The sequence below is a fragment of the Neopsephotus bourkii genome, unplaced genomic scaffold (genome assembly GCF_033783945.1).
Source record: "Neopsephotus bourkii isolate Nb327-2 ecotype Australia unplaced genomic scaffold, CSIRO-AGI_Nbou_v1 NB_518, whole genome shotgun sequence".
Lineage (NCBI taxonomy): Eukaryota > Metazoa > Chordata > Aves > Psittaciformes > Psittacidae > Neopsephotus > Neopsephotus bourkii.
Genome location: NW_026901019.1, coordinates 1,708,458 through 1,722,853, shown reverse-complemented (window position 1 = coordinate 1,722,853; position 14,396 = coordinate 1,708,458). Strand labels below are relative to the sequence as shown.

General features: G+C 47.6%; 1 protein-coding gene across 1 annotated transcript in view; it reads right to left on the bottom strand.

Annotated features, from left to right (window-relative positions):
- The window catches only part of GALNT14 (polypeptide N-acetylgalactosaminyltransferase 14), a 93,506-nt gene that overhangs the window by 20,508 nt on the left and 58,602 nt on the right, over positions 1-14,396 (bottom strand). The window contains exons 4-6 of the mRNA XM_061350523.1: positions 8,917-8,984; positions 6,315-6,380; positions 4,194-4,315 (exon numbers count right to left, since the gene is read on the bottom strand). Coding sequence (XP_061206507.1) covers positions 4,194-4,315; positions 6,315-6,380; positions 8,917-8,984 — 256 coding nt within the window. The remainder of the gene's footprint in view (positions 1-4,193; positions 4,316-6,314; positions 6,381-8,916; positions 8,985-14,396) is intronic.

The window sequence follows — 14,396 nt, the reverse complement described above, 5'->3', positions numbered from 1 at the left end:
GGCTGTGCATGCACTTGGAGCCCAACTCAGCTGGATACAAAGCTCCATCTATCTTCTGCAAATTCAGCAATGTCTTCCCCTTTTGCCTCCCTTAAATACGTTTTATTGGATTTCAGAAGTCAGGCGACAAACAAGCAGCGGAACCAACGGAGGAAAACCATAGGCAGGCAAGCATCTCAAGTACAGCTATTTTTTAAATGTACAAACTGTGGGGATACAGATAGAGTTTTGCCAGTGGTGTGAAAGGGTTAAAAAAGAAAGACCTGAATTATTTAAAAGAGTTGGTGGTGATTTAATGAACATCTTGTTATGGGCAAAGAGATTATACAAACAGTTATGAACAAAAAGATCTACAGGAGGAAGAGACTCTGACAGCTTTCACTGGTCTCTTATCTCCCTTTTTCCTTTCAAAAACCCCGAACTCCAATTATAGCTCATACTTCAAGCTTTCACCCTTGCCAGATCAAATTGTTTTTCACAGCCATGCAAAGGAAAGCATCTGAGCACCACAGGCTTGCTCTCTCCCTCAGAAAACACTTTGTTTTAGAAATTTGTCCTAATAAGGAAGTATTCAGCTGCAACTGTAGGAAGAAGCAACCGAAGGCTATGAGCTGGGAGCTGGGCTAGAGCTCAGGTTTTCCAAATAAACATGACAAACAGTTGGTATTTCCAAAACCAAACTCATGTTTGTTAACTTGAAGGTCTCAACACGACTTTCTGCAAGTCAAACATCAAACGTCTGCTGTACCTACATCCTGCATGGGGAAACTCAACTCATGCCCAAGTGCAATGAGCCTTTCAAACCCGCCATAGCTGCTGCACAGTGTCGTGTCCCGTCCCGTCCCGTCCGTCCCCCCCCCAGTATAGCCAAGCATCCTTTAGTTGCCTGAGGGAAAGGGAAAGGTTTTAAGCAAAGCATCTGCTTTGCGCGCTGAATACTGCATGGATAAGTTCCTACCTACTCATTTAAAACTGGTCCCTCAAGCATCTTCCATTCCTGTGTATTGCATGGCACACCTTCATGAAAGAAAATCCTCTTTACACCTCAGCTGACAGCATTACTACAAAATGCTAGCCTTCAGCAGTGCAACCTTCCCCTGCCTCACTTTCCCTGCCACATCCTGAACACATTTATGCTTACTCAGCTTCCATGAAGGTCTCTGTGACCCTGTAAAGAGAAGCCCAGCATGCTCAAGAGCACAGCACTGTTGCTATGATTTATTTTGGGTTGAGCACCAGATCTCATTATAGGCAGCTTCACCCTTATAGACCTTTTTATACCCTGCCATGCCAGGGCATGTTACTATTATCAACACCCAGATCTTCAATCCTCTTTCCCATGAAACTCTGAGAATTCACTTTTCCAATACACTTCTCAAACAAATCAAATCATGGAACTAAATGAACAGGATAAAACTCTGAAAGTGATCCTGAAGACAACAGATATATTTCAACCTTGGAAAAGAACCTTGACTCCGGTGTGCCTCCCAACCTCTATATCATGACCTCGTAATGGACAACAGAAAGGGCCACGGTTGCTTCTCTGGTCCCATAGAAGCATTAGGGAAAGTGAAAGCATTTAGGGAAAGCATTAGGGTCAGGCTGCCTCTCACCTGCCGTAGGGGAATGTTTGGTGTGCTTGACCTGGAAGTGGGGATTCATCCACTGGTTTATCCTTTTTCCATTGGTAAATCCTGTTTTGGGACGAGCTCCTTGAGTCATATTGCAAAAACACCTTGGGCTGCATAATTACATTTTCTGAAGGGTTATTCAGTGGAAATGCACCGTTAATGGCTTTATTTGTTGCTTAAGTAAAAACAAGAGCTTGTGCCCATGCACTCACTATCATACACTTGCAAACACACTGGGGCAAAACACCCACTGTGTCACTGCTGCTCCCTGGAGCATGCACATTCCAAGACATGGGTCTGAGATGCCCTCTCTTCCCCCACATGCCATCACTTGTCTTACCCTTTCTAGTCCTGCTTGTCTCCAAATCCATAAGCTTGGCATGTGCTGCCTAAACCCAAAAAGTGAGCATCAGACAGGGGGGATGCCACTGGCTGGTGGGAAAGTTCAGCATGGGGCTTGAGGGGCACCTTCACACGGGTGCATGGTGGCACACACAGCCTCTGGGGTTTTCCACCATGGAAAGCTGCAGGAATAGCTGCTCTGGCTGTGCAAATGAAAGAGAAGTGATGCTCATGGTGCTGGTGAAAGTGTTGGGTGTGCTTCGAGGCACTCACTGCTCCTTTGCTTGAAACTTAAATCACATTAGCTCAAAGCAGACTGTTCCCAGGAGTAACTCAGTAAGAAAATGCTCTTTCTAGGCAGCGGATGCTCACGGCAGCAGTCGGACAGGAAAGCCATCTCTTTAGCACAGCCTGAAGGTGGCAGCAGTAACATTTCATACACTTCATTGATCAATGTTTTAACCCTGATGGAAGAGGTGGGTATGGTGGGCCTGGGAAGAAGGAAAACGACTCTGCCCTTATCCTCCAGCTTTTGCAAGCACTTAAAAAGCAAGCAAGCAGGAGCCCACTTGCTTTGCAAGTCCCTCGACGCTCTTCATAGTTAGCCTCCCTTGCTGCCTGAGGCTGCAAGACACTGGGCAGGGTGAAGTTGGCATGAGCAGCAGTGCAAGCTTACAGACTGCCTTGCTTCCAGACAGAGATTAAACCCAGAAGAGCAAATAAGAAATTCATGGAGGTGACGCATGCCTTGGATGCTATACAGACCATGATGCAGTGAAATTCCTATGGTGATTCTGCACATGGCATCCACATTCACCTACCCCATGGACACTGAATGAGGGGCACAGTGCTGGAGCTGCCTGTCATGAAAGCAGGTCTGCCTGTCCCCTTCCTGCTGACACCACTGCCCTTCTGCCAAAACACATCAAAAGCTCTGCCTGAGAAAGAGAGAATTGCTCTGGATATTCCTCACTGACATACAGCAAGGCTTCAGCAGAGAATGAGAGAAGCCTGCCTTAGAAAAGCACAGAAGAACAGCTGATGCAGTGAAGTTTACTGGTGCATCCCACCTTGAGGCAGGCCAGTTACAAGGCTGGAGTGAGGTATCATAGCACATGTTCTCCTAATGCCACTGGAGCTGCAATCAATAATGTGAAAGGGCCATTTTCACTATATCACCATCTATCAGCAACACTGTGGCCCAGCCTGCAAACCAAGGTTGGGACCTCTCCAGCTCTGGCTGCACTATGAGCATGAGAAGTACCAACTGCCCTCAACCACTGCAGAGGGACCTGAGTTAGTGCTGTGTCCCACTTCCCCCTGTCCCATCGCAGCTGCACACAGGGGATGCACAACCCAGTCAGCGTGGCTATCACGTATGGAGGTGTGAAAAGCAGACACCTTGGATGAAGGGCACCGTGAACATCAGCTGAGCAGGTTTACCTGCTCTTTACCTGCAGTTTACCATTACCCACTGCCTTGGCTTCCTCTTGCTCCTCGGTTGACCTGATATCAACATAATTCAGCAGTGCCAAAATTACCAAGTAATAAATACTAGCAATCTGGAGCCAGAGATGTAGCAAGGGTGGAGGAACAAGGCACAGCAAAGGCAAAGGAGCATGTGTCCATGCTGGAGCTAAAGACTTCGTCCCCTGCACCATGCCGGCAGGTCATCAGCACAGAGCTCCCTCTGACTCAAGTGATAAGGCACCCAGGGCCTCCATGCACAGATCTGGGGAGAGAGTCGCCAGCGGCGAAAGGCGAATGTCATTGTCTGCTCTGAAATCATCAGGATTTAAATCCTATTAAATCAATTTATTAGTGTTTAATTTGCATGAAATTAAATTCAGCCCCTATTCAAGGAGCCATCACTCCCTTAAATCATCAGCACTGAGCATTTTACATGAGCCTAATTAAAAACGCTGCTGGAGCACTGCCCATGTATTCCCCTTTCACCACTCAACATGTGCCTGCTGGTTACAGACCTACTGCACCTTGTCCTGCCAACTGTCCCTGCTGCGGATATGGTCTCACATGGGTGCTGGGTGTAGGAAGACCAGAAAAAGCTACTTTGCACCTTAAAAGCTCATTGTTTCCTTACTCAGATGCCTACATGCAGTTGGTTTATGGTTGGGCGGTCATGCCCATTAAGAGGGAAGAAGAGGTGGACATCAGTGATGCATCCCCTGAGGGCGGCCCTGGTCTCTCAGGATCACTCACCTCTTTGATCCTCTGCAGCAGAGGGAGCAGCCAGTCCTTATTCACCTCACAGTGACTGTCGAGGAAGGTCAGGACTCCTGCTTGTGCCACATCTGCCCCTCGGATTCGGGATCGGATCAGACCTGTTCAGGAACACACTATGTCAGCTGCCACCAGCTACCTGGGCAACATCCCTGGGTGCCTCCAGCACGGTCTCCTGCACTCACTCATCTCCTGGGTTTTGACCCATCTAAATCCCATTCGGATAAAATATGGCTTAGGTTCATTGCCTCCTTCCCGGCACTGCAAGGCATGCCAACCATTTCTCAAGGTCACCGAAGAAAACAAAGGGCTCCACCAAGGGTTCACCATAATGATTTATGGCATTTACACCCATCCTTAATTTGCACAATTATTTCTGCTGTCACTTCTGTGGCAAAACATGACCCAAAATGCTTTCAATAACCCCATGCAGATAATAAATCCAACATAGATGTAAGTCTGTGGGGAATGGGCCAAGGGAGTCAAGGGTGGGATCACCTCATACCAGAATTAGGCTTTTCCCTACTGCACCCCTCTCAGTGTCTCAGTGACCTCCAGATCTCTCTTCCACCCTGGGGACACTGATGATGTACAGCTCAAAGGGAACACATTTTCCACCAAGGAAGAGGGTTGCCTCTCAAGGTGCTGAGAGTCTGCTTGTCTCATCAGGGCCCTAACGGTGAATTTGGAGTCCTTTGGATTGCTGTGTGTGTGAGAGAGAGAGAAATGAACCAAGGGAGGTCATGGAAAACAGCTGCATACATGGGTTTCACAGGAGACTCTTTGGCAAGATCACTGCTCTTAGAGATGCTCTGTTCCTATTTATACAGGAATCAACTGGCTTTCCAACACTCCTGCTGCTTGCTGACAGTGCTCAAGTGAACCGCAACCTAAGAAAGGAGATGGTCCATTGGGAAACAAAAGGACATGCATGTTGCTCAAGGGAAGCAGACCTTCTTGATGGAAGACAACAGTGGCAATACAAGGGGAGACAGGGATAGATACAGAGAGACAGAAGAGTTTCAGGGAGCAGCCACACATCAGGTCTATGTAGAAGGAGGTTGCTGACTTTCATATTAAAGTTCCCTAGAGGAAAAGGGTCAAGGAACATCCCCCGAGCAGGAGGGAGAAGGACAGGAGAACAAAGCCTGGATGTCCCACATCTCTCAATGCAACTTCTAAGATGTTGTGGGTAGGCATGGTCTGTTGCACCCACCTCAACCCTCCCCAGATCCTGGCAGGTGCCAAGGGGTACAGCTTTAGTCATGTATTAAGTGAGATAAGCCCTCCAGGTTGGGCTACTCAAAACACAGGAGAGAAAGGTGAGAAGGAGGTGCAGGTCTATGGGGACTTCTCTTACCCTCCTGCCAAAGCAGGTATATTTCTTACATTGAAGGTGATGCCACTATGATCCCAGATGTGCAGAGCTGAAACCTTCTGCAGAGAGAATCCAGGGACAAACCCTTCCTGCTCCTCAGTCTCCCCAACCCAACACACACCTGGGCTCCCACCTTTGATTTTCAGCATGGAAAAGCTTCTTTGACTTTGGTTTCATTTTGTTTTCCTAATGCCTCAAAGCAGGACTTGAAAACACCCATTCAGACTATGGACAGCTGGAAAACATCTCACAAGGTTGCCAGCAGCAGCCCAGCAGGACACGCATTCATCCTCCATAGAGCCCTTCTTAATCTTTCAAATATAATTAGTTATTAAAAAAAACAACCAAAACCCAACAACCAAAACCCAACAAAAAAAGCCACAGAAGCAGCAGGAGCAGATCTCGTCTCCTTCATCAGAGCAAACATCTTTAAGCATAAAACCCGGGGCTTTGTTTTGCCTGTTTTAATTTTCTGGCTAATAAGCTACAGCTGAGCCCCACTGGATATCTTCATATCCCATCTTTTCCAGTGAAAGAGGGAGGGGGGGATTCATTTCAAATCCCAGCCCTTTATCACATTTCCTTTTATCAGCCCCCCACATATTGCAGGAGCCACTAACCACCCTTGTCGCCCATTCCATGGAGGTCCCTCATGGCTCCATCCCCTTCCCACCTCCTGAGAACTGTGTTTCCCAGCTGGGCGGTGGGCAGACAGCTCTTACCTTCTCGCCGTCCATTCCGCAAGCACTTCACCTTGGGGAGCCTGCACAGCAAGCGGCAGTCATCAGCTTGGGAAACACAAAGGGAGGACATGTCACCCTCAGCCCTCGTGGTGGCTCTGCCAGCAGAAATGGTCCTAGGGGGGATTGGCAGCAGGGAGAGGACCCCATCCCGCACTGGCTGATGGTTTATTAGGGTGATGGCACTGCTGGGGCACAACAGCCTTACCCCTCAGCTCATGCAACATAAATCAGCACTGGCAGAGCAGCAGTTTTCATTAAACTAGTGAAAACCCAGCAGATTCACTGAATTACTCTGTAAAATCAGCGCAGAATTGCTTTGGTTGTGGTCAGAATCTGATTTTTTGCACATTAATGCAAATCATTATTTTTAGTAGCTGCAAAGCAATGCAGAGCTGTGTGATACATGTCTGCCTGGTGGGACAGGAGCTTCCCGAGGTGGCCTGTGAGCACTCAGTGAGGAGAAAGGGATGGTCAAAGAGAGTTCTGTGGGTGGGCTGGGGGCTCTGCATGCCCTAGGCAGCAGATCCATGGGGCAGAAAGGCCCAGTAACTACTCAGACCTGGGCTAGTTTGGTCCTGTAATCCACACACAGTTGCTATCATTATTCTTACCCTGGTGCCTCCTGCAACCCCAGCATCCCTCCTCACCCGGACTTCTCCCAGCAAGTTGGAGGATGCCAGAGCCGGGTCTGCAGGTAGATGCACCCATCAGAGCCAACTCTACCTCCACACACCCAAGCTGTGACCTCCACATCCTCATCACACCTCCCACCACTCTTCTTCCTCAGCACCACAAACACACACACACACGTGTCCCTTCCCCTGTGCTCACCCCCTGTGCCCACACACATCCCCGAGCACTTTCATCCCCTCCAGCAATCTTTGTGGGTAAGAGACACCAGCGCATCCATATCCCTTACAACACAGGTACAGACCTATGTTACTCTGTGCACATCAAAGGAGCAGAAGTGGCAGGGGCTGGCTACAGACCTAAAATGAAAATTTGCTGGGAATAGTGGGAACCCACATGCAGAACATCTGCATCCCAGCAAATAAAAGGTCAGCAGGCATAGAGAAGTGAGAAACAAGACACAACTGGGTACGGTATAAAAGCACTGATTGCTTGGGTTGCGGGGAAAGAACTGACCATGTGTGAATAGCATATTATGCAAATACCTGTGTTTTATGTAAATGCATGCAGAATAGATGCCAGCAGACTCTGGCTATCACAGGAAAGAAGATGTAAGATAGCTGAGAAGCACTGATTTCAATAACCAAGGGGCTGCTCTAAGTTACATGAGACACAGGCTTCCCCCTGGTGCCCTGGGATGAGTTTAAACCCAGCCCTGCTCCTTCTCCCCAGCACATGCCACAGAGGAAGAGGGGAGCTGCACTCCCACAAACCTTTCTCCTTTCAGGAAGGTAAATGCTTTGTCTATTTAGCCAAATACCAGCTATTTACTCCCTTCACCCGTCAAAAAGCCAGCTCTGATGTACACCAGGGCAGCTCGAGCCCTTGTTCCTTCTTTACTCCATTGTGTGCCTTCCCAGACTTGCCTAGCCTGGCCTCCACACACTGGAGTCACTCCAAAGCTCACCATAATGCTTGCAGCCCCTTCCCCTGGCTTCAGTGCCTTCCCAGGGAGGTGTTGATGCTGAGAAGTGGGTCTCGTGTGAAATCTGTCCCTAATGGTCTCCAAGGCACTGCTTATTTATAACATCCAAGGGTAAAGCGTAGCTCTTTTATTCTTTCCTTTTTACACCTCTCTGGCTTTGTTTTCATGTTTCCTAGTAAATGACTACATTTTGCAGCTTCTTGAAAGGGAAGTGCCATGGACCGCTCAGCCTAGGTGTATTTTATCATCTTTTTTATACCTGAGAGGTTTTTTGAGCACTTACTCTCAAGCACCTGGATCTTCCACTTGCCCACATCACTGGGCAAGGTCTTTAGCTGGGGTGGTTCCCTGGGGCTTCAGAGACTGACTTCTGCTGGAGATCAAACCTATTGATTTCAGTTGAGTGATGCTATTAACTGGAAGAGAATGGCAGGAGGACGTGGGCTGTCTGTGGTGTACAGTGCTATTTATGTAACACTATCTCAGAAGTTGGCAACCCACACAGGAAATCCTTTTTACATGGGTGAAAAGAGGGTGAATAAGAAATCAAGAGTTGCTGGCCACCTACGTAAACGTATGCAGAACATACGCATACATCAAGAGGGTCAGACTACCATTATCCTGTGCAATCCCAGTGTGGTCAACCCAGAATTGCTCCTGGCTGCAGCTGAAAACAAGACCAAGGGCACTATGGCTGTGGTAGGATACAACAGTCAGGACTGGATCATGTCTACTGGGCATAAAAGTCATTTGCCACGTGCTTTTCTTGTGTTACTTCCATGAGAAGAGGTTTAATTATTTGGAATTTGAATTCTCTGCATGGCAATGCAAACCTTGCTCTCCACACCTACAGAGTGTTCCATTTGCTTCCCTTTCAACAAACTCTCCCCCCTCTCTGTATAAATCCCACTCTCGCAGGCTCTTTCGGTTTGCCCCCTCGCTTTTAAGATAGAAAGGGTCACTTACGATCGTCACTGAAGTCATCCACTAGTATGATTTCATGGACGAGGTGCACTGGGGTGCGGTTCAGCACACTAAAGAATGAAGAGAGAAAATCCATGACAGTGCTTGACCAACTCAACAACCCAGCCAAATGGGGTGGAACAGCCTAAGAACTGATACCTGCCAAAGCACAGAAGAGCAGGCTCGGATTTCCAGAAAGGATATACTAGATAACACCCAGAAACCAGCCCCCACCACCTCCCAGTAACATACTACGAGTTCCCTAAGGCTGATCAAAGAGGCAAGTGCCCGGCAATGGCTGAGATTCCCCTTACTACCTTTGTGAGCAAAAGCAGAGCACCACATAAGGCCAGGAGACACTGGCTTTTCAGCAACATGCACATCACTCCAAGTTTCCTAACGGGCCTTACAGCAAAGCTGCCGTCACCCCGCCACCTCTCCTGCAGCTAATGATATGGTGTCTGCCAACAGCAGGGCCAACACAGAGAAAATTACCCAGCTCAAACCCATCTTTACAGAGCTCACAGCTGTGGCTGGACAACTCCTGTTTTTATGTGTGAGCTGATTGTGTTTCAGACACTGCCAAGAGGATAAGAGCAGGGTTGGAGGCCACCTATTTAATGAAAGAGAGGATGTGGATCACAGCTCCCTCCAGAGGGACAGACACTGTGAAACATGGCTGCAAGCTACAATCTTCCTTTAATTATGATCCCAAGGGTGGAGTTTTTTATTATTATCATTATTAAAAAATCTAGAGCTGTTCTCTCCTCTTCTTGCATGGCACAGAGGTCACCAGAATTACATGTGCTTGATATCCTGCCCCAGCACCCAGCAAAGGGTCGAGGCTGATTTCTTGAAGCAGAAACCTCAGGGCAGCCCCAAAATCTCCTAAATGCTTGACCTGGGCTTTGGTAATGCCAGTTGGGTTGTACAGGCTTTTCCAGCCTTCGTCATGAAAGTGGTTCCTTTTTTACACAAGACTTAAAATACCCCCAAATTTCACACCTGAATCTGCCTTCTGGTCTGGGTTAGAAAAAACCTTCACACCTGCCGTTGGCATAAGAGGGCAGATACCCCGCAGGCTAACCCTGAAGCCCCTAATACCTCCAGCTCCTTATGGACAGGTTTCCCTGAGTTCCCAGGCTCCCAGAGCTCCAGCAAAAAGCCTGGAAGTCTGGGAAAACTACATCACTGGCCTAGACCCCGGTCAAGAGAGCTCCAAAGGGCAGCATCTTTGGAGGTTCTGGATGCTCCGGAGGCACCAGCCCAGCAGGCAGGAACCAGGAGGGGTCTCGTGCTGTCACCCCCAGATATCTCAGGCCATTCAGCCAAAGGGCTGCATAACTCCTATGAAACCTTCTTGATGGAAAGCCAAGAGCCCACACAACCCTTGGAGTATCTGTGCCTATTGCCAGGTACCGGCTGCCTGTGCTGGTGTACCCCACCACATCAGTGCTGGAATTACAGCCCTCCAGTGAAAAAGAGTTGAGCTGGATTTCTCTGGGAGGAGAACAGGACATCCCATGGCAGATCATGGAAACTGAGCTGCTCTCCAAGGTATTTTTTTCTTTGCTTGTTTTTAGTTCCCAGTAGAGATCTGAATAAAAGAGGATTTTATCTTAGACTGGAGCGGGTAAGGCAGGCAGCTCCTCAAAAATCACTTCCAAGAATGACTTTGCCTGGAAACACAATCCCTGCCTCCTCCAGCTTCAGGATCTTGGCAAAAGCCATGATTTTCCCCTACTTTGGGTGCCTTGCATGTTAAGGTTGGGGTGGGGAGGAAAAGAAAGCTGCTGTCCCCTAAGCAACAATCACGGTGAGAGTCCTACATCCCGGAGATGCCGTGGGCACCCCAGCATCACTAAGGCAGAGTTAGACAACGCTGCCTGCTCCAAGTATTAGGACAAACAGCTGCACGCCCTGCTCGTGCTGAGGCACACGGAACAATTTAGATGTGCTGTTCATACCTGTCAAGTGGTTTTTTAATTATTATTATTAATAGGTTTGTTATTTTTAAAGAAAATCCCCGTATGTGAGAGCTGAGTTCAGCAAATTACTGCAGCTAAGCGTCAGTACGGAGAGACAGGAGAGCAATATCACGCTCAGTGGAATATTTAACAAGCGCTGATCGCCTGGAAACCCAACTTGGTGAAACCTGCAGGAAAGAAGCAGGCTTGTAAAAAAAAGCCAGCAAAATAAATAAATAACCCACTGAGAGCAGGAGCACGGAGGCAACGGGCAGCTTGAATATTCAAAGCCTGCCTCCACCGAGTCTCCCCTGTAGATTCAGTTGCCAGAAGTGCAATGCAGGGTTTAACTCTACAAAAGGGAGGTGGTTACAAAGGGGCTGTATCTACTTTTGCTAGTACTAGCAGGAGGAAACCAAACCCACTGCACTGGGCTGTAGACCTGGGCTCTAGGCAGTTCTCGGTGCTTTAGAGGAATTGCCCTCAGGGCATCTCTTACGGAAGGAACTCCAGCATGGATGGTTTTCAAGGTGCTGGGCTGTGCATCTCCCCAGCCCAGCCTCAGCTCAGCTGCAGGCTCCCACTGTTCCCAGGTCAAGCAATTTGTTGCCAACTCTGTGCCTCTGCTTGCCACTCCGTAAACCAGGGATGATGTCCCCTGATGCCAATGATGGCCATCAGTGGGAGGCAGAGGGGTGACCAGAGCAAGGGAGAAAAAGTCATCACGCTGTCTGACAAGCAAAGGATGTCTCCACGGACTGCTCTGGCTCCATGAACCCCATTCTTCCATGGGTTAATGATGGACACTACCACAGGTGATGCAGAATCCCCTGCAACTGTGAGCAGCCTCCCCCTGTACCACTACAGCCCTGGCAAGGGTGGTCCAAAGGCTGGGTCTACCACAGCTCTAAGGGATCCAATGTCCACTGTTTCCAGTGGGCTTTGAGCTCATTATAGCCCTTACAAGTCTGTGCACAGACACCTGAAAGCGCCAAAATTACAACAAAGCTCTGGACCACTTGATGCAGGCACAAATTGATCCACAACAAAGGCTGAAACACCATGACTGCAGCCAGAGCAAGGGTGCCAGCTTTGCAGCAAAACCAAACGCACACCTCCAATGCATTTTGTACCTGAGCTCTGTTAGTCGCACTGTAACACACCGATGCCACTGGAAACACAGGAGATTATCAATACCCCTCCTGCAGCGCCCCTCAGAGAGGATGGGAAACAGAGGCACCAAATCCTGCAAGTCCCTGTAATGTCAGAGACTTTTTCCTTTTCCAGATAGACTATAAAAGCACTTCTAACAATTCAAAGGCAGCTTTTCTATTACCTGTGCCTTTGCTCAGCTTTGATTTTTTTATTACACTTTCTTTTCTTTTATATATGTGTACATGGCTTTTTTTCCCCATTATATGGGGAAAATCAGAAGACAATATTATAGTGCTTTGAAGTCCTTCTGTTATTTATAGACTTTTTTCCCCTGAAATCAAACATAGGTAGATATACTGCAGTGATGGGCGTATTTTAACGAATCAAACCAGCTTTTAAGTTCTGTTAAGCCAGAGATCACAACGCTTTCTCCTTTAAATGGCCAAAAGACCTGCTACCATTGAAATGAAAACTCATGCCTCTAGTACAGAAAGTGCTTACGATTACTCAACCCATTAAGACCAGATTCACTGCTGAATTATCTTGAGAAGTTAATGCTGACATTTTCTGTGTTTCACTGGATTTACCAGATGTTATGAAGATGCAGATATGAAGAGTTTTGTTGTAACGTCCTTTTTCTGTCCTCCTCAACAGTTTGTTGGGATCCTTTTCCACCTACCCAAAAGTAAGCATTGGATCCAGCAATTTCATCTCTAAATAAATCATAGAATCATAGAATGGTTTGGGCTGGAAGGAACCTTAAAGCTCATCCAGTTCCAACCCCTTGCCACAGGCAGGGACACCTTTCACTAGACCAGGTTGCTTCAATCCCCATTCAACCATCACATCAAAAAAAAATAAATCAGCATCTGAAGTGTCAGAACCTGTAATTAAAGCCAAGAAGTTAATTCTACTATGACAGATAACCACTGCCACTACCTGTAACACACTGTGTTGTATGGCACACGTGTACACATAATTTACGTACATTCCATAAAGCCCACTTTCTTTATGTACAGGACAGGTTCCCTTTTCTCCCAAACAAGATAAACAACAGGGAGCATGGATGATCCTTATTAATGAAATATCTAGATCAGTGCAAAAGTCACCTTCTGGCCAAAGGCTGGTATGTTTTTGGTCATCACCCAGAATACTGGTTGCTTTGTAGAAGTGACTGTGGATGTGGGTCCTTGGTGAACCATGAACCCGTTAATTCTCTCTATGGCAACATACTGGGACTTGTTAGGGATAGAAAAACATCTTTGGGAGTATAATAAACTAGCAAAAGGGACAAAGGTCACAATTATTGAAATCAGACCGAGCGCGCAGAGAGAAAATGCCCGCCAAAATGAACTGCTTCAACAACCCAAAATGGCTAATTATGTAGGAAGAGAGGCATCACACCAAGAATAACCATAATGAGCTTTGATTACACTGCGGCTTTCGCATTTTATTCTTTCAAATACCCACCAAGCTCTTTGAAATTCAAGAGTTCTCTTATGTTAACATCAAAAGGTAAAAGCGCATGGAGGGCTCTGTACTCAGCCACCACGAGAGATGATTAGCAAATTAAGAAGAAAAAAAAAGTCCAGGGTTTAAGCAAAAAGAAAGAAATGAAAAAATAGTCAGCACAAAGTGCTAATTATACAGTTTCTGCACAACACCTGGCTTGTTTTTGCTTCTTTAATCAGGCTCGTTTCAGTTATGGCACAGACTCTATATGGTACCGCTGCTGCCTAAGGAAGGAGGTGTGTGGTTTTGTCATTCCCCTTTCTCAGATGTGCGTGGATGCAGACATCTGCAAAGGGGAAGGTGTGAGATGCTGGCTGTCTAGGACGTCACTTCTCTTACTTATAAGCACCAGAAAATGAAAGGCATGATACTCTCTCTGCTAATTAATGTTCTAAATATTTGATGTGGCATTCACAGCACTCGCATCAGGACTTTTGCCAAAGGATGTGTTTTGGTTTGTCAGCGAGAGGTAGATAATTAAGTTTCCTTATTCCTCTTCTGTGCTTCCCAGCTGCAAGTTTGAAGAATAAATAAAGACCACTGAGCACAGTGAAAAGGACTGTCTCACTCTCTGCCTCCTACACTCCTCTCTTGCCCAGCCTGTGCCAGTGCTGACAGGTCACCATGCTCCCAACACCACCCCGCTGGAGAAAGTCCCAGCATGCTGGTCACTGATAGTCAGGAGGAGAGCATCACCCCTGCCTGCCTACCTGCAGTTCTGCCTCCCCCAGCCCTGCCTCCAGGGCAGGCAGTGTTTTTCTCCCTGATGCTCCCAGGGATGCTTCCAGGGATGTAACAAACACCCAGCCTTGCTCCCTGCAGACCTCAGCAGCAGACAACACATGGCAT